At 42.9% G+C, this 22,990-nt stretch overlaps 1 protein-coding gene across 1 annotated transcript in view; it reads left to right on the plus strand.

Annotated features, from left to right (window-relative positions):
* LOC115960067 overlaps positions 1–22,990 on the plus strand; it is a 36,556-nt gene that overhangs the window by 8,518 nt on the left and 5,048 nt on the right. The window contains exons 2-9 of the mRNA XM_031078763.1: positions 5,068–6,160; positions 6,268–6,579; positions 6,684–7,664; positions 7,750–8,271; positions 8,388–8,972; positions 9,063–9,652; positions 9,735–9,903; positions 11,598–12,284. Coding sequence (XP_030934623.1) covers positions 5,068–6,160; positions 6,268–6,579; positions 6,684–7,664; positions 7,750–8,271; positions 8,388–8,972; positions 9,063–9,652; positions 9,735–9,903; positions 11,598–12,284 — 4,939 coding nt within the window. The remainder of the gene's footprint in view (positions 1–5,067; positions 6,161–6,267; positions 6,580–6,683; positions 7,665–7,749; positions 8,272–8,387; positions 8,973–9,062; positions 9,653–9,734; positions 9,904–11,597; positions 12,285–22,990) is intronic.

The following is a 22,990-nucleotide window of genomic DNA, read 5'->3' on the forward strand; positions in this document are numbered from 1 at the left end:
TGAAATAGCGAAAGAAATCACAGATATGCTGCCATTTGATGGTGCAATACATGCTGACACAATTGGGTATGCTGGAGGATTCTGGGTGTTATGGAAGTAGGAGAAAGTAGAGGTAGCTCAGCTTGTGAACACAGAGCAGGAGATTCATGTATTGGTTAAGGTTCATAGCTCAGACTTAACTTGGATTTTTTTTGCTATTTATTCTAGTCCTAGGGAGGCTGAAAGGTCTATTTTATGGAATAATTTGGTTAGAGTAGCAGATTCTCATAGTTTACCTTGGGTTATTGCCGGGGATTTTAACGAACCCCTCACTAACAATGATAAGCTTGGTGGTAGAAATGTTAATGTGAATAGGTCTTTGTTCTTTAAGGAGTGTTTAGACAGGTGTAACATGATTGATCTGGGATTTTCGGGACCAAGGTTTACCTGGACGAATCGCAGAGGCGTTGAAGATCTCATCCAAGAAAGGATTGATAGATATTTTGTAAACCCAGGGTGGTATAGTCTGTTTCCTGAAGCCAGGGTTACCCATCTCACCTAATGTCACTTTGACCACTGCCCTGTGCTATTGGAATCTCAGCCTAGGCCTGCTCTTTTCCTGGAAAGACCATTCAAATTTCAAATTTTTTGGATTTTGGATCCAACTTTTCCTTCTATGGTCTCTAATGCATGGAAAATCTCTACCCCTTTCCCAGAAGCTATTGAAAGTTTTTCCAAGAGTGCTGACCATTGGAACAGAACTCAATTCAGAAATATCTTTTGGAAAAAGAGGAAGCTTATGGCCAGATTGAATGGGATTCAACATTCTCTCGCCTTATCCCCTTCGAGTTTTCTAATTGAGTTGGAAAAGAAACTTCAAATGGAGTTGGATTTAATTCTCACTTAGGAGAAGGAACTGTGGGCATTAAAATCTAGAATTAATTGGATGATCTTTGGAGATTGGAACACTTCGTTCTACCATTTGTCTGCTATTGTGAGAAGAAAAAGGAATAAGATCCTGGCTATTAAGAATAGTGTTGGCGATTGGCTAACTGATGAGAGGGAGGTAATGGATTGCATTAGGAAGAGTTTTATAGAGCTTTACACCACCTCCCATAATCAATCCAATTGGAATCTGACTCTTCCTTCTAAATGGCAGCCAACCCTAACTAAGGAAGAACATGGCAGTTTGGAAAAGGAGGTGAATGATGAGGAAATTAAAGCAGCGCTTTTGTCTTTGAAAGCATCCAAAGCTCCGGGGCCGAATGGCCTTCATGCGGGTTTCTTTCATTGGTTCTGGCTACTTGTTGGAGGTTCAGTCAAAGATGAAGTTAAAAGGATATTTGGGCAGAAGATAATTCCAGGTTACTTGAACAAGACACTCATAGCTCTCATTCCTAAAATCCTTGGGCCTGAGACTATTGGGAGTTATAGACCCATTAGTTTATGCAATACAGTTTACAAAATGGTCACAAAGATCATAGTGGCCAGATTGAGGCCATTTCTAAGCAAGCTAGTGTCCCTTCTCCAAACAACCTTTGTGCCGGGTAGAAGGAGGACATATAACGCAATTATTGTGCAAGAACTAATCCACATCATCAATCGGAAAAAAGGAAGGGTTGGGTACATGGCAATAAAAATTGACCTTGAGAAAGCTTACAACAAGTTGGAGTGGAGCTTCATTAGGGACACCTTGAGATGAGTGAACTTACCTCAAAGCCTGACCGATATCATCATGAGTTGTGTCTCCACTATCTCCACCTTAATCCTTTTTATGGGGGCTGGCTTGAGGGATTTTTCCTAACAAGAGGAATTAGCCAAAGGGACCCTCTCCCCCCTTATCTATTTATACTCTGTATGGATTACCTTGGGCAACTTATTGAAGAAAAATGTGAAGCTAAGATTTGGACCCCGGTGAAAGCTTCAAGATGAGGACCTGCCTTCTCCCATCTGTTCTTCACCGACGACCTTGTGTTGTTTGCCAAGGCAGACCATATCAATTGTCTAGCTATTACGGAGGTATTAGACTGTTTTTGCACTAGATCTGACAGATTCAGTGAGTCAAAATCGAGGGTCTATTTCTTTCCAAATGTGGATAAAGATACACGAGAAGCCTTGGGGGGGATATTCTTGGCTTTAGGACTACTCCTGCTATAGGAAAATATCTCGGAATCCCTATCAAAATCTCGGGTTCATCTAGTTAAGATTTCAACTTCATTTTGGATAGAATGAAGCAAAAATTAGCGGGATGGAAGGTGAATCTGCTTTCCTTAGCGGGAAGAGCTATTTTGGTTCAAGCTTCCTCAGTAGCCATACTTGTGTATGTTATGCAATGTACTTTTCTCCCCAACAAGATTCTAGAAGGAATAGACTGGGTGAATAGGAATTTCCTTTGGGGAACCACTGACAAGGTTAGAAGGATGCATTGGGTTAGTTGGAGCAAGATAACGAGACCAAAAGCTGAAGGTGGTGTGGGTTTGCAAACAGTCAAGGGTAAAAATATTACCCTATTAGAAAAGTTGAATTGGAGATTTCATACGGAGGGTGAAGCCTTATGGGCTAGAGTACTAAAGAATAAATATTGTTCCCAGTTAAGAGTGAGATCAAGGAACCAAGATAAGCTTCCTTGCTCTTAAATTTGGACTGGAATGAAGAAAGGGAAGAATGTGTTCAAACTAGGTACAAGGTGGATGCCAGGGAGAAACAGCCAGTTGAGCTTCTGGTTTGATAATTGGTCAAAACAAGTTCTGTTAAGGTAGGTGATACAAGTGCCTCTACCCTTAGCTAGTGAGGAGGACAAAATGGGGGATGTGTTCACAAACCTTGGTTGCAATTGGGATGAGATTCCTTTTGAGTTTCCACCTAACAGTAAAAAGGAAATACAAGCAACTCCGATCTCCATAGTAGCTAACAAACAAGATAAGCTGATCTGGATGGGAGCAAAACATGGAGATTTTGATTTAGGGAGTGCTTACAGACTTGCTATGGACCTTGGTCCACCTCAGCCTTTTCATGGTAGTTGGATTTGGTCCATTGAAACCCTCCCTAGAATGCAAATCTTCTTATGGAAGTGCTGCCATAATAGTATTGGTGTCAAAGAGTGCCTGGCTGCGAAGGGTATGGAAATGGAGACTTGTTGCCCTTTATATCACGGTGGTATTGAATCCATTGATCATGCACTCAGAAGCTGTCCTATTATTGCTGTGGTTTGGAATGCACTAGGAATAATCAACATTAATGGGTCTTTCTTTGATCAAAATTTTCACACTTGGTTAGTCATGAACTGTACCACAGAGAAATTTGCTCCTTAAGGGCTACCATGGAAGGTCTTATTTCCTTTCGCAGTATGGATGATTTGGGACAACATGAATCAGGTGGTTTTCAAAAACAAAAACTCAAACTTGAACCTTTCTAAGCTAATAATGCAGAGAGTAAGGGAGTACTATCATTGTGCATATAATCCCAAGGAAGTAGAAACACGGGTTGTTAAGGCAATCAGATGGGAAAAACCAGTTAGAGGATGGGTGAAGCTAAACATTAACGGTTCCTCCTTGGGTAATCTTGGGTTGGCAGGTGGTGGAGGTCTAATTTGGGATGAGAATGGTGAATGGATATTGGGTTTTGCTAGAAATATGGGCATCACCACCAGTTTTCAAGCCAAGTTATGGGCCCTCCACGATGGTCTTTCACTGTTTGTTGATAGGAATTTTTCTACTGTTAAAGTTGATTTAGATGCTAAATTTTTCATTGATGTTCTGACTTCCCCATCTTGCTCTAACAATTTGACTTTCCTCTGGTGGATGATTGCAAGCTGTTGGCTACCAAAATTCCCTAGATCAGATTTAATCATTGCTATCAAGAAGCAAATAGAAGCGCTGATAAGCTAGCTAGGTTGGGAGCTGTCCAAGATAGCTGTTTTGAGATTTTTACCTTTCCGCCTATGGACGTAGTTAGAACTCTTAAGTCTGAGTCAGATAGTTTGTACTTAAACAGGGTGTGCCCTAAGACCTTGTATTCGATTTTGTTGCTGTAATGAATTTCATGTTTTACCATGATGGTTGCTTAATTTTGCTGAAGTTTAAAAGGTTCTTAGAATTTTTTTTTTAAACCTATAAGTTTATATTTGTGAAAAATTAAATCCTATATATTTAATTTTTTCAATTTAACCTCCATATTTTCATTAATGTGACAATCAAAACCTTTATTCCCACCACTTTTTGGTATTTTTTTTAAAAACAAGGGTGATGTTTTAAGTACTCTAATGTATTTTTCCCTTTTTGATAAATCTCTCTCTCTCTCTCTCTCTCTCTCTCTCTCTCTCTCTCTCTCTCTCTCTCTCTCTCTCTCTCTCTCTCTCTCTATGGGAATGAAAGTGTAGAGGTGTTTAAATTGACACAATTAAAATAGAGGGTTTATTTATTTATTTTTAAGTAGAGATAATTACAATATGTAGTTAACTCACAGCTAGAACCTTTTTCCCCCTCGACCTTTGTGCATGAGAAAGTACCAATTCAGCTATAAGGCCCTTGGTTTAAGTATGAAAGAACAAGTTATTTTATTATTATTATTTTTTGCCTTTCTTCATCTTCGGGTTGTTTTGACTGGTAATAGCATTCGCATCAGTTCGTGCAAAAATTCCTGTCTATTTTAGCATAAGAAACTACTTTTTATATTTTACATATTTAGTTTTCAAAAAACCACAAATTAGATTATCTATTTTGCACTACATTTCGTTAAAATATCAATTTTTCTTGATTTTTTTTAATTTTTTTTTATTTGCATACAACAACTACCATTCACTCTCTTTCTTTATCCTCAAGATACATAAAGAAATAATAAAAAACTAAAGACAAAATGAACAGTGCCATTACAAATTTACCCAATTACTATAACAAACTTTAAATTTATACAATTATACACTCACTGAGTCATTTTTAAATGCGTAAATTTTACACATTTTTCTAATACTCTTAAAACATGGCTCGTATTTTTCTACTGAAGCAAAATATCTTACATTTAATGCTGTTTTGTCTCTTTGTGGCTAGCACCCTTGTCTCATCAAAATTATTTTTTTATTTTTTAATACAGTCATGAATCAGAAGATATTCAGGAAATCACAAAAAACATATTTGATGAATTGAATCATGAAATCCCAAATGATCATGAGCACCTTGTTGGTATAAACTCACGTGTGAAGGAGATGATGAACTTATTTAGTACAATGTCAGATGCTGTGCACTTCATAGGGATTTGGGGGATGCCAGGGATTGGTAAAACCACTCTAGCACTTGCCATTTATGGCAGAATTTGTCATCAATTTGAAGCTAGCTGCTTTATTCGTGATGTTAGAGAAACAATTGAAAAAGAAAAAGCTGGTCTAGTTAATTTACAAAAACAACTTCTTTTTAAGACCTTGAAGGTAAAAGAAGAAAACATATGGGACTATCATGAGGGGATCAAAGTCATAAAGACTAGACTATCCAATAAGAAGGTTCTTATTGTTATTGATGATGTTGACAAAGTTGAACAACTACAGGCATTAGCAGGGAGTTGTGATTGGTTTGGCCGAGGGAGTAGGATCATTATCACAAGTAAAGATAAGCACTTGCTAATAAGGCATCATCGGGATACTATTGTACATAGGGCAAATGGATTAGATAATGATGAAGCTTTGGAGCTCTTCAGTTGGATTGTGTTTGACCAAACCTATCCTAAAAAAGATTTTGAGGATTTGTCCAATGGTTTTGTGAAGTATGCTAATGGGCTTCCTATAGCTCTTAAAGTTATGAGTTCCTCCTTGATTGATAGACCAAGAGAGGTATGGGAAGATTACCTACATCAATTAGAAGAAATCCCTGAAGGAGAAATTCTTGATAAACTTGAAATAAGTTATAGGGGATTGAATGAAATAGAACAAAATCTATTTTTGGATATTGCGTGTTTCTTCAAAGGGGAGGATAAAAACCGAGTGGCACACATAGAAGGTTTTGGTTGCGAGAAGAATATAGAAACTCTCGAGGACAAATCTCTCATTGCCATTTTAGGGGGAAAATTATGGCTGCATGATTTAATACAAGAGATGGGTTGGAGAATTGTTCGTCGTGAATCACCTCAAGAGCCTGGAAGACACAGTAGGTTGTGGTTTTGTAAGGATGTGTTTCATGTGCTAAAGGAAAATACAGTAAGTGGATTAGTATATAGACATAAACTTAGAGAAGTGTGTATTTCTGTCTAGCAATTTTTTGCTATATCTTTCCCAACGCTAATTTCATTGTTCTTGATTACCAGGGAACAGAAGTTGTAGAAGGCATAGTTCTTGATTTCCAGGGAACAGAAGTTGTAGAAAGCATGGTGCTAAACTCACCTCCACGTAAAGAAAACTTGAATGACAAAGCCTTCTCAAATATGAAAAGTCTAAGGTTGCTTAAAATTTCTAATGTGCACCTTCCTACAGGCCTCAATTTTCTTTCTAATAAGTTAAGAATGATGGAGTGGCACGATTATCCTTTGAAATTCATGCCGATCAGTTTTCAACCGGACAATCTTGTTGAACTCATCATGCCTCGCAGCCACATTGAGCAATTACCAGAGGGACTTACTGTAAGTTTTCCATTAATGCATGCTAGTGTTGCTTTTTTATTTATTTTTAAAATGCGGATCGAGTTCTTGACTACTTAATTTCCAATATCTATTTACTATCGTAGAACTCGGCCAAGTTAAGACTCCTGGATCTTAGCGACTCTAAAGTCTTAGCCAAGACTCCTAACTTCATCGGATGCCCAAATCTGGAGAGGCTGATTTTTCAAGGATGTACAAGTTTGTATGAGCTTCACCCATCTGTCGGAGCTCTCAATAAGCTTACTTTGTTAAATCTGAAAGATTGCAGAAGTCTTACTGGCCTCCCTTGCGAAATAAACTTGAAATCTCTAAAAATTTTTATTCTATCTGGCTGTTCAAGTCTCAAGAAGTTTTCAGAGATTGGAACTAATATGACAAGCTTGTCAGAGCTGTATTTAGATGGGATTGCTGTGGAAGAATTGCCATCATCACTCAAGCGTTTGACTGGCATGACGGTCTTGAGTCTTCAAGGTTGCAAAAACCTTTCGAGTTTTCCAAGTGTCAATTTGCCGTCTCTGAAAACTCTTAATCTATCGGGATTTAAGTATAAACCACCTAAATCCTGCCTTTCGCACGGATTCTCTCTCGTCCGTGCTGCACATGCTTTTTTCCAAGGTTGCTTCCCTATCCAAGAGGCCATCAACCTGTTGTTGCCTAGGTTAAGATTTATTGTATCTCTAAATCTAGCTGACCGCAATTTATGGGACGGAGGACTCCCTGATGATCTTAGTGGCTTATCCTCGTTGCAGGAACTGGATTTGAGCGAAAACAACTTTAAACGCCTGCCTGATAGTATTTCTCAGCTTTCTAAGCTTAAATCTCTTAAGATGAATGAATGTAGCAGGCTTCAATCATTGCCAGACCTTCCGTTAAGTGTAGGATATGTAAGGGCAAGAAGATGTCCTTTATTGGAAAAGTATTCAAATCGGGATGTTGCATGGACTTCGGGTGAGACAGGGTTCACTATGGTTGTTTGTAACAACAAGGATGATGACCAAAAGTGTTCAATCCGCATTCCGATCTTACCATACGATGACTTCGATCCATCCTTAGAAAGATTTGTTGAGGTATCTCTCTCGCACTCACAACACAATGTCACAAACACCCGCGTTGAACAACTTTTTTATGCTTATGCATTTTAATATTTTACAGGGTGAAATTCAGCAAAATAAGTGCTTCTGCGACTTTTCAAATTCAACTGAAACTCCAGAGTGGTTCAGCCATCAGAGCCCTGGGTCATCTGTAACAATTCCGCTACCTTCTGATCTGCGTGATGATAGTAGTTGGATAGGGATTGCTTTGTTTACTAGTGTTGTAATCCTTGAAAATTTGAACAATATTTCTTCTGCCCAGGATGGTGAAGTTTCTATTGACTTTATTTGTAGATCAGACATAATTGAAGTTCCACGTATAAATTGTCCCTTAAACATAACCCGATATCTACCTGTACCCCTTTTCCATGCTCGTTCATTTGGATTGAAGGTACTTATTCCAGCCGGGAAACTTAAAGACCATTTAAAGGATTGCAGTTGCATTAGGGCTTTTATTAGGAGCAAGTGCACTTATTTCGAGATCAAAATGTGTGGTGCGCGTGTACTGTACGAGCAAGATCTGGTAAAGTTTATACGAGTTAATGGCAACCTTGATGAGGTGGAATCTTCTAGATTGTATCAGGTCTCCCCCTATTCCATCACTTAACTTCATATTTCTGTATTTCTTTTTATCTCTCTCACACAACACAAACACGTGCGTTGAACATCATTGTAATTATGTATTTTAATATTTTACAGGAAGAAGATCAGCAAAATAAAAGCTTTTTAGAGTTTTCAAATTCAACTGAAATTCCAGAGTGGTTCAGCCATCAGAACCTTGGGTCATCTATAAGAATGCCACTACCTTTGGATCCGCATGATTATAGTAGTTGGCTAGGGATTGCTCTGTTTGCTGTTGTTGTAGTCCATAAAAATTTGAACAGTCAGGATTATAAAATTTTTATCGAATTTAATTGTAGACCAGACATGGTTGAAGGTCCTGTAGATAGATGTACCTTGGACCTTGACATCTCGGAATTCGTACCTGAACCCCTTCGCCATGATGGTTCATTTAGTTTTAAGTTATTTGTTCAAGCTTGGCTACTTAGAGACCTTATAAAGGAATGCAGTTGGATTAGCACTTTGATTACGAGTGACAGCCCTTATGTCAAGATCAAGATGTGTGGTGCCGGTGTAGTTTACAAGCAAGATCTGGAAAAGTTTGTACAAGCTGAAGGCAAGATCAATCAAAGATCCAAATGCCAGATGGATAAGGTGGAATCTAGTCAGTCCAACGACCGGCTTAAAGGAAAGCTAATGTCATTGCTTTTAAGAGTGTATCAGGTCTCCCCTATTCTTCACTGAACACTATATTTCTATATTTATTTTTGTCTCACTCATTGGAACTATTTTTTAATTCATTTTATTTTACAGGGAGACTTGGCTCGAAACCATAAATATGATTATGTCTTTCCTCATACGACAGTCCCAGACTGGTTCAGTAATCGAAGTTTTTGTTCCGACATTAGAATTAGACTCCCCCCCAATTTGCAGTGTGATGGGAGATGGATGGGAATCGCTGTGTGTGCTTATTATACTGTCCACAAGCAACCAGCAATTTCTGGTGACAATAAGAATTTAACAAGTTTTCTCAACTTTTATAATCCTTTAATTAGCCGTCGAGTTCACCTCACTCGTCACAGAGTCTTTCAGGAATCTAAAGACATTTTTGTTGAGTCATCCCATCGAATTTTGGTATTTTATATACCCCACGTGTTACTTAGGCTGAAAGAGCGCCAACATATCGGGGCTTCATTTGAGCACAATAAACCAGATGTGCAGGTTAAAGAGTGTGGACTCCGCCTTGTATACGAGCAAGATGTTGAAAAGTTTGTGCAAACATTAGCCCAGTGCATGTTAGAAAGTCCAGATGCCTATCATGAGTGTTTTTATCAAAATTTGTTACATCAAGTTGAGGAAAGAGTGGCAAGCAAAGATTTTGGTTTCTCTTCCTCACTGCAATGGTATTTTAACTGGGAACAATTTTTTATTAACCTGAATTTCTAAGATGTTGAATTTCTAAGATATGTTCTTTGATACCTGCAGGATGCCTCAACCCACGCCCATCCTTCAACCAAGTATTGAAAATATAGCCGAGGGCTGTACCTCTTCGGAAACAAGTCCGAGCTCTTTTATTGGTTTTCTCGCAACAGCTAGGAAAGAGCAATGTGCAAGTATCATGTCAAGTGAATCTTTGATCAAAGCACGTTTAGAGGTTCTCTCTCTTTCTCTCTCTATCAAGAAATTTAACCTTAGTATCATAACATACATACAGAGGATAAACAAGACACAATTTAGTCTTTTCTGCTCACAACTAAAATTATTATAGTTGCTAATGGGAAAATACATAATAAGCTTAGAATTCATAGATACATTTAAAACATCAATATGGATAATCTAGTCAAGGTTAATTTGTCATTTTTTACATTGCCTCCTTCAAATTAAGTTTTTAATGAAAATACTATATGCAGATGCCATCATTTTGAAGTTATCATAATAATTGAATGGTTCATAGGAGTAGAATTACCGTAGTATTAGTACCCCTTTTATAATGTGCTTGAGACCTACTTTATAAGCTTCATTCACTTAGCCAAAAAAAAAAGTGTTTATGTAGAATCAACTTTCTAAGTGTCTTCACCTTCACGTACTTGCATGATCAATGCACCATTTGAGTCCGTCTTTGTAAAGGGAACCTTCCTAAGCTATTCAGACATCAATTAATTTTTGTTTTTTTGAGTAATCTAAGCCATTCAGATTTATGATCTTAGTTTTGAACACCATCCTTGAGTGTCAATAAACTTTCTATTCGTGAGAAATCATTAACTTCACAGCACGTCCTATAAAAACAATGTGAATTTATAATTTAGCAATATTACTAGACATATGAACTGATACAAACTCTAACAAACAAATTATATCGTATTTGGAAACCAAAATTTGCAAATATTATTGGAAAGCAAAAGTATATTGAAACTTCAAGGAATCAAGAATTTCCATCTTGTCAAGGTAAATCAAGTAAAAGAGTATTTGCTCTATGTATGAACAGAATCTTTTATAAAATTTTTTTTCCTCAATCACTTTACTTTCTTTAACTACATAAGTCTAGAAATTTCATTTGCTGCAAAAACAATTGACCAACTAGTATTTTTCATTAAAAACAACTTTCAGCATTTCAACTTCTGGATTTCGATTGTACTAGAACCTGACAAGCAACGTTTATCAACCTTAATTCTTAACAACTTAAATATTCCTTCAATAAAATTGAATCGATTATTTTTTGATGTGTCTTCAGTTACAGCATTAATTGTCACCCCCACATGCCGTATTTTTCTAGAGCCAATTTTTTCTGTCAACATATTTATAGGATATATATATAGTACAAGTTGTATTATTCTCTCTCTGAAACTCTGTTCTTTCAGAATATCTTTTTAGCTAAACGGGGGTTTTAGACCAACAATTAAGTATTATTATAAATAATAAAGACTGTACAACTTGTTCACTCATTGAATCAAATCGGTCACAAATATTCTCTTCAATATTTTTCACAATTATTGATGTGCAAAATTGTAATTGAAATAACAACCCTATCACATTGGTATGACATTACTGATCATAACATACCATCTCATCAGTACCGTGAAAAGGATTTTAAGAATTTTTGTGTTTTTAGACTTTTTGTTAAATTACCAATATATTAGTAGATTTTAGTTAGCTCAAATTGCTCAACTAATAATATTTTTTGTTGTTAAATAAGGGAAATGAGTTCGAATTTAGCCTACACCAAAAGGGAACTCATTGGTGTATGGTCAAAGAATAATAACCATTTACAGATTTCAAATACCATTGTATCTAAAAAAAATAAGAAAAACTTTGATCACGCCTGATATAAATTTCTGCCATGTTTTCCAGAAAAATTTCGATGAGGGTGAAATTTTCCATTGCTGTTTTGCTGAGCGTGAAATCCCACGGTGGTTTTGTTGCGAACATAAGCAGTCAATGGGAACCCCGCTATATAATCCTGATTGGATGGGATTTGCACTATGTGGTCTTTTCTTATTTAATAGGCATCCAACTGCCGTTCGACAGAGTCTGGGTTCAAAAAAAGCTGTAGCGTTCCCATTCTGCTGTTTTTTCCGGACCAGCTCTTGTCATTCGCGTTTAGTATGCAATGGATTATTGAATATCAACAACGAATTAGTTACATTAAATCAACGTGCATTCATTTGGGTAATGTTCATCCCACGTACAACGCATGCACATTTTTGGAGTCAAAGTACTAAGGTCGAATTCTGGCTTAACAGCTCAGTTCCAGATTTGTCTGTAGAGAGTTTTGGGATCAATCTTGTATACCGGCATAACATGGAAGAGTTAAGGCAAATACTGGTGCAATGCTCTGCCCCATTTGATAGCTTCCTTGACTCCTGCAATCCCCGGGAATTCTGCGATATATGGCATAATCATCCTGAGGTATTCATTGGAACAAAGAACTCTTATGAGGAACTACACCCCCAAAGGTTATTCATTTCTCAGGAGGAGACTAGTGTAACTGCTCAATATTCTTATGAGGAGGACTCATACCCTCACAATTGTTTCCGGGTAAGAATTCTTAACTATTTGTGCAAATTTAATTAATTCTATGAAATATTTATAGTCGTCTGTGTTGGAAGTTGGTGGGCCTTCATAGACTCTCAACACTGACGTCAAGGATCCTGGATTTTAAATTTCTTTTAAGCAGTATATAACTATATATATTAATTTATCAAATTTGAAGCTTTTTATTAAAAAAAAAAAAAAAAAAAAATCATGCATGGCCTCCCTCCAAAGGGAAATTATTGTGTACTCCCGAAGTGTCATAAATACATACTCTCTCCTCTTACATGAATGGTGGGTCTCACTAATTAAATTCATTGTGGGACCCACATTTATGTGAGAGAAGGAAGTACGCATTTATGGTACTCCGGGAGTACTTAATAATTTTTCTCCTCGAAAATTGGAAATGAGCTCTTAAACCAAAAAACTCAAAAATTAAAGTGATCACCTAAGAGATTAGTAACATCCTAAAACGAAACAACAAAAAAATCCATTTTTACTAACCCAAAAAAACATCTCATATATATATATATATGTACGGCACCAAGATCCCAAAGCCCATACTGGCCTTGGGCCCAGGCCCATACAGGCCCTGGGCCCAGGCCCATATTGGCTTTGGGCACAGGCCCAACGGAAAGGTCCAGTTACCCTATGCCCTTCTTGAAACTGCCTTAATGTAAAAACAAGTTTTGGGTATTGAGTTCCAAGAGGTGATCGGTTAAACTTTCCCGGGCAAGCGTATGAGCCGTGTCCGGGAAAATCATGATATGCACGGGAAACTGAGTTGCCGAACATAATCGATCAAGTTGGAACCAAGTTCCAAGGCCATAAATGCTGCACCGCCCTCTCACCTAAACATCCACTTTAACCAGATAATATTGGACCTTCAGTAGCACCAACGGTGGCTGTAATCATGATCTCCCCACTAACCTTGGCTATAAATAGAGGAAATTTGGGAGAAGAAGGGGTTCAGAAAAACTGAGAGAAAACAGTCAAGTGAGAGAGTATCAACTGAGTGTTGCTTTGAGTCTCTCTACCGAGAACGACCCATAGTAGGAATTCTTCAAGCCCACTACAAATAAATTGTGAGCCCAAGTGATTTAAGGCCCAGAAGTCTCATACTTGGTCCCTACAATTGGTGCCCCCCGTGGGGCTCTCCTACGAAGCTGTGGTTCGACTGAGACTCAAACGAGGGAAATGTCTGAGGAGCGTTCAGGAGAGCGTGCACCGAGCAGTTCCATAGGATCTTCTCTGGGATCAACGTGGAGGGAGAGAAGGCAGAAACGGCGGGAAGATAGGAGCACCCAAGAGGGGAGGAAAGGTCCGGATTGGGAGAAGGGTCGGCCCAGACACACCGGACGGTTTCAGGCGTCTCGACGCATCGGCAGTATGATGATAGAGACCGAGAGCTGGAGCGGTTGCGCAGACTGGTAATGGATTTAGAGCTGGAAGCAAGGGGTCGGTGACATGAAAGGAATCGCAACCCCCAGCGAAGAAGAAATCAGGGCGAGGAGGGCTCCAGCCGATCTGGTACGCAACGATCCCGAGACCGATCACGCTCTCAAGAGTCACACCGGCAACCATGGGAACCACGTCATCGGCGGAACCGCTCACGGTCGCATGGTTACGATGACCAAGGATCAGAATCGCCGGAGGAACGACAGCACCACAATGCTGCCATGGATGCTATGAGCCGAGCCTTGCGGATGGCGGCCCGGTCTCCATTCTCCGATGAAATTGAACGGGCCCCTATGCCGAGCAGATTCACGCGACCGCCATTCAATTCTTATAAGGGGAGGACAGACCCCGTGGAGCATGTTAGTCATTACATTCACATGATGTCTTTGCATGCGCACAATGATGCATTAATGTGTAAGGTATTCCCCTCTAGTCTTGGCTCTACTGCACTGAGATGGTTCAATGGGTTACAGAAAGGTTCTATCCACAGCTTCGCCGAGCTGATTCAAGAGTTCGACAGTAGGTTCGTGACCTGCAGCCGAGTGCAACAGCCGGTTGACGCACTACTTTCCATGAAAATGAGGGTCGGGGAAACCCTTCGGAGTTATGCCAGCCGATACTGGGAACTCTACAACGAGATTGGTGGAGGAAACGAGAAAATTGCGGCAAGCACCTTCAGGATGGGGCTCCCCGAAGATTCTGAATTACGGGAGTCGCTGACGAGAAGACCCCCCGAGGATATGAGGTAACTGATGAGACGCATAGAGGAGTACAAACGCCTGGAGGATGACCGGCTGCAGAACAGGGGGAAAGCTCCATTAGTAGGGAGATCTCAGCAAAGCATTTTGCCAACGAAACCAAAAAGAGACTTCAGAATGCAGGAGCCAGAGGTGCAAATCGAAGGGGTTAATGTGGCGTTTAAAGAGCCCGTGCACAAAATCTTGGAACGGATCAAGAACGAGTCATTCTTCAGGTGGCCAAACAAAATGGGGGGCGACCCATCTCGGAGGAACCAAAACCTATACTGCACCTATCACAGAGACAAAGGACACACCACCGAGCAATGTCGGGTATTAAAAGATCATCTCGGACAGCTAGTAAAGGCAGGGTACCTGAAAGAGTTTGTAGTAGACTCCACTGACCGAGAAGCCGGACAAGGCGTCCAACAGAAAAGGAACCCTCTCCCACCTCCACTGGGGGTAATCGAAGTCATCCATGCCGCACCAAGAGGAACAGCAGCAGCAAAAAGGGTATTGACAGTGGCTTGCATGGGGGAAGAATCATCCGAGAAGAAAAAGAAAGTTGGACGGCTAGCCATCTCGTTCAGAGAAGACGATTTGGAAGGAACGGTCCAACCTCACGACGATGCTTTGGTGGTGACTGCCCGGATAGGCGGATTCCTGGTGAAGAGGGTAATGATTGATCAAGGGAGCGGGGCTGACGTTATGTACCCGGACCTCTTTGAAGGGCTCGGGTTAAAGACCTAGGATTTGGCGAAGTATGACACGCCGCTGGTCTTATTTGACGGGAGAGTCGTAATTCCTGAGGGACAAATCTTTCTCCCGGTGGACATGGAAGGCAAGGGAGTTATAGTTACCTTCATAGTAATTCGATCATTCTCACCGTACACCGCAATCCTGGGGAGGCCATGGATTCATGCCATGAAGGCTGTTTCGTCCACCCTCCACATGAAAGTAAAATTTCCTACTGAGTATGGAGTTGCCGAGGTAAGGGGGAACCAACAAGTGGCGAGGCAGTGCCTTGTCGCCGCGGTCAGATGGAAAAATGAACAGTTCGGTCAAGCCGAGCATGCCGAGAAAGAGACTTCATAGCAATTACAGAAACCCCAAGGGGAAACAGGGGCGGATGTTGCCGAGGAGGTGTTGAAGGTTAGAATTCTTCCAGATACTGACAGATATTTCCAGATAGGTACAAGCATGAATGACCGGGAAAGGGTAGAGATGTTGTTGTTCCTTTTGCAGAACGTAGATGTTTTCGCGTGGAACCCGTATGAAGTGCCCGGCGTAGATCCTGAGTTCATTGTCCACAAACTCAACGTGGACCCATTATTCCCCCCGAAGAAGCAGAAACCGAGAAGAGCGTCAAAAGAACACGTCGACGCAGTAAACCTGGAGGTCCAGCGGCTGAAGGAGGCCGGAGTCATAAAAGAGATATTCTTCCCGAGATGGTTGGCAAACACTGTTGTAGTGAAGAAGAAGAACGGCAAATGGAGAGTTTGTGTGGACTTCACAGACTTGAACAAGGCATGTCCCAAGAACCTATTCCCAATGCTCAAGATTGATCAGCTAGTAGATGCAACTTATGGGCACCCGAAGATGAGCTTCCTAGATGCCTTCCAAGGCTACCACCAGATTGCCTTGGCACCCGAGGACCGAGAAAAGACAGCGTTTATTTCCCCGAACGCAAACTATCACTACGAGGTCATGCCGTTTAGATTGAAGAACGCCGGAGCCACGTATCAGCGAATGATGACGAGAATGTTCCGAGAAAAAATTGGATGCACGGTCGAAGTTTATATTGACGACATGGTGGTAAAAAGCAGAATTGAGTCACAGCACACCGAAGACCTCCGGGGAGTATTCGAGATACTACGGCGGCACAAATTGCGCCTGAATGCCGAGAAGTGCACTTTCGGAGTGGGGGCTGGTAAGTTCCTGGGATATCTGATCTCTACTCGGGGAATAGAGGCTAACCCCGACCAGATAGAGGCCGTGAACTGCCTCAAACCACCAAGCAATCCTAAAGAGGTGCTAGTGCTCACTGGAATGTTAGCTGCCCTGAACCGATTCATCGCCAAGTTTGCCGATCGCTGCCGGTCGTTTTATCAGCTTTTGAAGAAGTGGAAGGGGTTTCGATGGGACGAGGGATGTGATGAGGCTTTTCGAGAGCTGAAGGAATACTTGGCAAAGGCGCCGAGATTGACAGCCCCGGAGCCTGGGGAGGATTTGTTTATGTACCTCGCAGTCACTGAACATGCCGTAAGTGCTGTGTTGCTAAGGGACCAGGGAGTACAAATGCCAGTGTATTACGTAAGCAAAACCTTAGTAGATGCCGAGACAAGGTACCTGCCCCTGGAGAAGTTAGTTTTAGTCCTGGTGCACGCCACGAGGAAGTTGCCACATTACTTCCAGGCTCACATGGTGTTCGTCCTCACCGAGTATCCATTGCAGTTCCTGTTAAAGAGGTCTGACTTCACAGGTCGAATTGCCAAATGGGGGACTCGGCTGGGATCGTTTGACATAAGATACCGACCTAGAAGCTCGGTGAAGGGATAGGTTCTCGCTGATTTCATCGCAGAATTCACACCCAAGAAGGATTGCAAGGTAATCTGTAGTGCAGAAATTCGCCCGTGGAGGGTATTTGTGGACGGCGCATCAAATGCTATGGGGGCCGGGGCTGGTATTGTCATAATCACCCCCGAGGGTATACGACTAGAACACTCCTTCAGATTGGGATTCAAAGCCTCAAACAATGAAGCCGAGTATGAGGCCCTACTGGCCGATTTGAGGGCCGTATTGCATCTGGGCGCAAAGGATGTGGAGATTTACTCGGACTCTCGGCTGGTTGTTTATCGGATCACAGGGGACTTCGAGGCTCGGGACTCTCGAATGAAAGCTTATTTAAGTACAGCAAAGCAGATTATCGGTCAATTCGGAACGGTAAAGATATCCCAGGTAGCTCGGTCACAAAACAAGCACGCTAACTCCCTTGCCACGCTAGCCTCATCGGCTACCGAGGATACGCCACGGCTAGTCACAATAGAACTTATAAGGGAGCCAAGTATCTGTGTGAAGAGTTTTCCTGACCAAGTCGGGGTAGAGGTTGCGCAGGTAGCAGTGTCTGGTCCGTGTTGGATGAACCCGATCATAGATTTTCTTGCCGAAGATAAAGTTCCAGAGGATGAAGACGAGGCCAACAAGATTCGCCGGGTGGCTCCTCGGTACTGGCTGTCTTCGGATCGAAAATTGTACCGAAGGTCCTTCGGAGGCCCTTACCTCTTGTGCCTACATCCCAAAAAAGTCAAAGAGCTTCTGACCGAGCTGCATGAGGGAGTGTGCGGCGGACATGTTGGGGGACGGTCTTTAGCACACAGAGCGATGACCTAGGGGTTTTGGTGGCCACAGATGCAGAAGGATGCCGCTGAATACGTTCGGAGTTGCGAACAGTGTCAAAAGCACGCCCCTATGATCCATCAGCCTGCAGGACGTCTAAATCATGTCAGCAACCCGTGGCCGTTTGCACAGTGGGGGTTAGACATCCTCGGACCATTCCCTCGAGTAACGGGGAACCGCCGTTTTGTATTGGTGGTTGTAGATTACTTCACAAAGTGGGCTGAAGCTGAAACCTTGGCTAATATCCGGGATACTGACGTGAAAAAGTTTGTATGAAAAAACATAGTTACAAGGTTTGGGGTGCCAAATTCGCTAGTAACAGACAATGGGCTACAGTTCGACAGCAACGCTTTTCGGACCTTCTGCTGCGAGCTCGGCATCAGGAACAAGTATTCAACCCCGGCTTACCCACAAAGCAACGGCCAAGCCGAAGCAGTAAACAAGACTATCTTGAACGGGCTTAAGAGAAGGTTGGATGGGGCGAAAGGAAGATGGGTAGAAGGGCTACCTAGTGTATTGTGGGCTTACCGCACTACCCCCAGGAGGTCCACGGGGGAAACCCCGTTTTCTCTGACATTCGGAGCGGAGGCAGTGATACCAACCGAGGTGAGCTTATGCAGTGCACGGGTCGCCGGGTTTGACCTCGCCCAGAACACCGACCTGATGATAGAGCATTTGGATTGGCTAGAAGAATGCAGGGAGGCCGCGACCATACGACTCGCCGAGTATCAGCAGAAGCTGGCCCAAAGATACAACCGAAACGTAAAAGGAAGGGAATTCAGTGCCGGGGAACTAGTGTTAAGAAAGGTTGTGGGAAACATGCGAGACATAGCTGCAGGGAAGCTCGCTCAAACCTGGGAGGGACCATACAGAGTCACGGCCATCGCGGGTGCAGGGGCCTACTACTTGGAAGACCTCGACGAGAGGCCGCTTCCCCGACCATGGAACGCCAACAACTTAAAGAAATTCTATGCATGATCATCCGTGTAAGCCAGAACTTGTATTTCGTTAAAATTAAGATTATGATGAACTTATTTGTATATGCTGTTTTTGGCTCCGTGACCACACACCAAGAGAATTGCAAATAAAGTCCTAAGGACAGAAACCTGACCCTCGGCACGATCAAAATCGCCGAGCAGGTGGAAACCTTACAAATAAATCTCTAAGGACAGAAACCTGACCCTCGGCTCGATCAAAATCGCTGAGTAGGTGGAAACCTTACAAATAAATCTCTAAGGACAGAAACCTGACCCTCGACTCGATCAAAATCGCCGAGCAGGTGAAAACCTTAGAAATAAATCTCTGAGGACAGAAACCTGACCCTCGGCTCGATCAAAATCGCCGAGCAGGTGGAAACCTTACAAATAAATCTCTAAGGACAGAAACTTGACCCTCGGCTCGATCAAAATCGCCGAGCAGGTTGAAACCTTACAAGTAAGTGCTCTAAGGACGAAAACCTGGTTCTCGATTAAGCTAAAGTCACTGAACAGGTTTAAACCTTATAACTAAATGCTCTAAGGACGAAAACCAGGTTCACGGATAAGCTAAAATCACCGAATAGGTTTAAACCTTATAACTAAATGCTCTAAGGACGAAAACCTGGTTCACGGATAAGCTAAAATCACCGAACAGGTTTAAACCTTATAACTAAATGCTCTAAGGACGAAAACTTGGTTCTCGGTTAAGCTAAAATCACCAAGTAGGATGAAAATCTAACCCTTTACAAATGCTAAGTCCATTAGCGCTCTCGGATTCCCCAAAGCACCGCACAACAGGTTTTGGGGGTATCATTCCATTAAATGGCCAGAACGTTGGCATGATCCAAGCAAAGCATACAAATAGAAATAAATTCATTCAACAGATTGAAACAGAAAAAGAAAACGGTTTACCAATTAAACAAACAAAGGCAATTGTTCAGTCACCACATCTCGGTGACGTAGGCAAATAAACCAACAAATTAGAAATACGATAATAATAAAAGTAAAATCAGCTGGGAGGTTAAGTCGGCGGGGTCACTTCCTGATGGTCGGTCAGGGGGAAAGGCGGGTCTTCACCAAGAAGCTCCTGCACAGTCGGGATGCTGGTGGATTCCATTTCCTCAGGCTCGGCGTGAGCGTCAATTTGTTCAACCAGCTCCCTCATGCTGGCCGTCTCCTCCTCGTCAATAGCAACCGGGGCTTTCTGGACGGCAGGCACAGGGCTCGTAAAGGGAATTTGGCCGGGGTCTCTCAGATGCGAATCTTCGGGAACTCCCATTGCTTGGAGAGCGGCGAACCACCCGGCCTCAAAACCCATATTCCGAGCCCGAGCCACTACCGGCTCTGCAGAATTTTCGGCATCAGGGAAACCTTCGTTGTACCACTTTTGCTCCGCGGCCGCCAAGGCTACCCTGAGGTCGGATAACTCCTCGGTGTTGGTAGTATTGAGGCTGATGGCTTCAGCTAACTTGACCTCCGTCTCATTCTGCTTGGCCAGGAGGTCCGCACACCTCTTTTCTGCCAATGCCCGGTTCTTCTTCGCTGCAGCAGCCTTTTTCTCGGCAGACTCAGCAGCTTTCAGCTTTTCCTTCGCCGTTTTGACCGCTGACTCCCGCGCCCCCTTCTCGCGCTCGTTTTCCTTGGCCAGATCCCGTGCCCGGGCAGCCACAATGTGAGCCAGTTGAGCAGCCTAACAAGCACAAAGGTTAGAAAAGAAGCAGAAGGAAATCAGTATGAAGGAGTAGATAGACTAAAGAATTACCGCAATGGCGTGCCACTCTAACCGGCGCCCCACAGACTCCTCGGATCCATCCTCGAAGGCGTGCACGTCATCGGGGAGAAGAAGACCCTCGGCCAGCGTCTGAGCAATTCGGCCACCTTCACCCTTCTCCCACATCCGCACGCAGGCGGTAGAAGGCAAAGGTTTGCCGTCCAACAGGAACTTGGGTTTCCACGCTGGGGCCACCTGGGAGGAGGACGCAACCCCCGCTCCAACCTGGGTTTGCGGCTCGCGGATAACAATCCCCCCTGCTGGTTGGGGAGTAGGGATGGCAATTTAGATCCGATCCGTGGATACCCGGTCCGGCCCGACCCTAATGGGCCGGATTTTACCCGGTCCGATAAAGAATAGGGTCGGGTATGGGTTTTTAAAAAAAAATCCGAAGCGGGTCCGGGTAGGGTTCGGATTTTATAAAAAAAATCCGAAACTCGACCCGAAACCTGACCCGGATAAGACCCGGTTATATATATACAGTATTACTAAATTACCCTCACATATATATAGTTAAAAACCCTGAACTTTTCTACACTCTCCTCATTTCAGACTTTCAACTCACAGTCACACCTCCGCCTCTCCCTCTTCATCTCTCAGCTCTCTCGCATACACAGCCACAAGAAGCCCACAACACACACGGCGTCACGGCCACAAGCAGACTGAGTGCTCTGCCCCTCTCATCTTCCTCACGTCGTCGCACAGGCTTTACCCACGCTGCCGCCGCACAGGCTCTCTACTCTCTCAACTCCGTTTTGTCCTCGCTGTTGCCGATCTCGCACTGTCGCACAGACGGCACAGTCCTCTACCTTTCTCATCTTCCTCGCCCATGGCCACAAGCGTGACACGGCCTCACTCCACCTCATTCTCCATTTTTTTTCTTTTTTCTTTTTTCTTTTTTTTTTTCTGGGTTCTTCACCTCAATCATGTGAGTTTGTGTTTGTGTTTGTGATTTCTGAAAGGGAAAAATGAAAATCATAGATCTGAGATTCTGAAATTTGTGTTTGGTTTGTGATTTTGAAAGGGAAAATCGTAGATCTGAAATCTGTGTTTGTGATTTTTGTGTTTATGTTTGTGATTGTGTTTGGATTTATGTTTGTGTATGTGATTTGGGGCTGAAAAATCATAAATCAAAATTTTTGTTTCTGATTTTCTCTCCAAAAGAAAATTTTGTTTTTGATTTTGGGCTGGACTGGTCATGAGGGACGGGGCCCGTGGAGCCGGGTTCGGATCCCAGGAAAAAAATCCGTTTAGTAAACGGGCCAGGTTCGGGCCGCGGGTCTTGGCCCGCGGGTCGGGTCCGGGTATGAAAAAACCCGGCCCGAACCCGACCTGTTGCCATTCCTATTGGGGAGGGGTATGCACGGCAGAATCTCCCAGGCCGGTTGAGGGTTGATCGGTGACTTTTTGCTTCTTTTTGGCTCGCCCTGCCTGGGAAGAAGGTGGAGGATGAGGCACCTGAACCTGACCCTGAGAAGGTGGGGGCTGATTGGGTTGCCGAGCACCGGGCACGAACCGGTCTATTGTCATGACCTTCCTTGATACCATCCTTCCACCAGGTTGGATAGCTTCAGCTAGCAAGACAGCCACTTCTATCACTTGTTGTTGAGGCTTGGCGGCTGGATTCTCGGGATGGGGTTGCTCTTGGACTTGGTCTTCTGGCTGTATGGCTTCGTGGGCTATCTCTCTGAGGCGCCGAGATACCCATTTCGCAGACTCGTCCCGCAAAGGAGCTAGCTCGTCCGAGCAAGTAAACCGCCGACCAAATTCCCTTGCCTCCCCGGTTGTAAGTTTCGGCGGCAAAAAGTTTACGTACCGGACGTCTATATATGATAGTAGGGGGCTATCAACTAATAGTGCCTGCTTGAAGTGTTGCCAGGTAGAGTAAACTGGCTCTACTCCGAGGATCAAGTGCGAGGCCCGGAGTTGTCCGTCCCAATGCATGTATATCTCGGAACGGAGGATGAAGTTCAAATCCTTGGCGTGGACGGCTCTGATGTCCTGAACAAACACTTTGCCGTCTGCAAAAAAAAAAGAAAAAAAAGCAAGTGTCGCATTAGTCTCTAACAATAAAAATTCACTTCAATAAGAAGAAAAGGGGAAGTGGAGGAAAGCAATTATATCAAGGGGATGGTACGAACCCACTTCACGCCGTGAAAGGGGGCAAGGGACGTTCCCGGCAAACCAGTTGCCGCGCACCCTAACGAACTCCCCGGCGGAGTTCCTGTTCGAATCAGGTAGGCATGATATCAGCCGTACCCGAGTATCTGTTGTCTTTAGGTAATAGTTGGTGGCTTTGTTTCCACAGAGGCTATACATTTGGTTAATGTCATGGTGGTTTAACTGTAAGTTAAAGGTGTGGTTCAACTTACT

Source organism: Quercus lobata, chromosome 9 (genome assembly GCF_001633185.2).
Source record: "Quercus lobata isolate SW786 chromosome 9, ValleyOak3.0 Primary Assembly, whole genome shotgun sequence".
In the NCBI taxonomy this organism is placed as follows: Eukaryota; Viridiplantae; Streptophyta; class Magnoliopsida; order Fagales; family Fagaceae; genus Quercus; species Quercus lobata.